The 1,429-nt window shown below is 39.3% G+C and overlaps 1 protein-coding gene across 1 annotated transcript in view; it reads left to right on the forward strand.

Annotated features, from left to right (window-relative positions):
- Positions 1-1,429, forward strand: part of syvn1 (synovial apoptosis inhibitor 1, synoviolin) — a 15,117-nt gene that overhangs the window by 7,110 nt on the left and 6,578 nt on the right. Inside the window, exon 10 of the mRNA XM_032510861.1 lies at positions 172-288. Coding sequence (XP_032366752.1) covers positions 172-288 — 117 coding nt within the window. The remainder of the gene's footprint in view (positions 1-171; positions 289-1,429) is intronic.

Raw genomic sequence — 1,429 nt, forward strand, 5'->3', positions numbered from 1 at the left:
GGTGATTCAATGGTAAAAAAAAAAAAGGATTCTAGTTAAAATACACAATTCTAAAAATCGTCACGTTATTTAAAAGCAGACCATACATTTAAATCTCTAGTACAACATGGAATAAAACCTTAGCCTATAAATTCTCTGCTGTTCCTTACTCTTCTAATTGCCTGTGGTCAGGTACCCTGATGCTACTCCTGAAGATCTGCAGGCCTCAGACAACGTCTGTATCATCTGCCGAGAGGAAATGGTCACCGGAGCCAAGAAACTCCCTTGTAATCACATTTTCCACTCCAGGTGAGCCATGTGGTCACAAGTGTGACTCGGCATGAAAGATTCAGGACTGCAAACAAACAAAACAACGTAGATGTCAGACATTGTCAGCATCCACAGTAGCTGATGGCACACACAGTTCCTGTATTTAAACAGTAAAGAAGTGACTTACATGAAACTTAAAGTGGCTGTATGTAACTTTCAGTTTCTGTTGATTCTAGTGGCTGCTTTGGACAATACTGTATCTGGAGTCTCTTTCATCTAGGCCTTAGTGGTCCCCTAATACTGTATCTGAAGTCTTTTTTATATAGACCTTAGTGGTATGTCCCCTAATACTGTATCTGAAGTCTTTTATATAGACCTGTGGTCCCCTAATACTGTATCTGAATTCTCTTTTTATATAGACCTTAGTGGTCCCCTAATACTGTATCTGAAGTCTCTTTTATATAGACCTTAGTGGTCCCCTAATACTGTACTTAGTCTCTTTTATATAGACCTTAGGGTCCCTAATACTGTATCTGATCTCTTTATATAGACCTAGTGGTCTCTAATACTGTATCTGAAGTCTCTTTTATAGAACCTTAGTGGTCCCCTAATACTGTATCTGAAGTCTCTTTATATAGACCTTAGGTCCCCTAATACTGTATCTGAAGTCTCTTTTATATGACCTTAGTGGTCCCCTAAACTGTATCTGAAGTCTCTTTTATAGACCTTAGGGGTCCCTAATACGTACTGAAGTCTCTTTTATATAGACCTTAGTGGTCCCCTAATACTGTATCTGAAGTCTCTTTTATATAGACCTTAGTGGTCCCTAATACTGTATCTGAAGTCTCTTTTATATAGACCTTAGGGGTCCCTATACTGTATCTGAAGTCTCTTTTATAAGACCTTAGTGGTCCCTAATACTGTTCTGAAGTCTCTTTTTATGACCTTAGTGGTCCATCTGAGCTTTCCTTTTCTCAAAGGGCAAGCAGGATACCCAGGGCTCGGTTTACACCTATCACCATTTCTAGCCACTGGGGGGCCATAGACAGGCTGGGGGAACTCATATTAATGTAAAAAAACATAAGTCACAATCATTAAGTGACATTTTCATGCCGTGGGACCTTTTAAAAGAAAGACCTTTGGCATTGCTGCGTTGTTTTTTGTAATAGCGTTGTTGACG

This window comes from Etheostoma spectabile, unplaced genomic scaffold (genome assembly GCF_008692095.1).
Source record: "Etheostoma spectabile isolate EspeVRDwgs_2016 unplaced genomic scaffold, UIUC_Espe_1.0 scaffold273, whole genome shotgun sequence".
NCBI classification, from domain to species: Eukaryota; Metazoa; Chordata; class Actinopteri; order Perciformes; family Percidae; genus Etheostoma; species Etheostoma spectabile.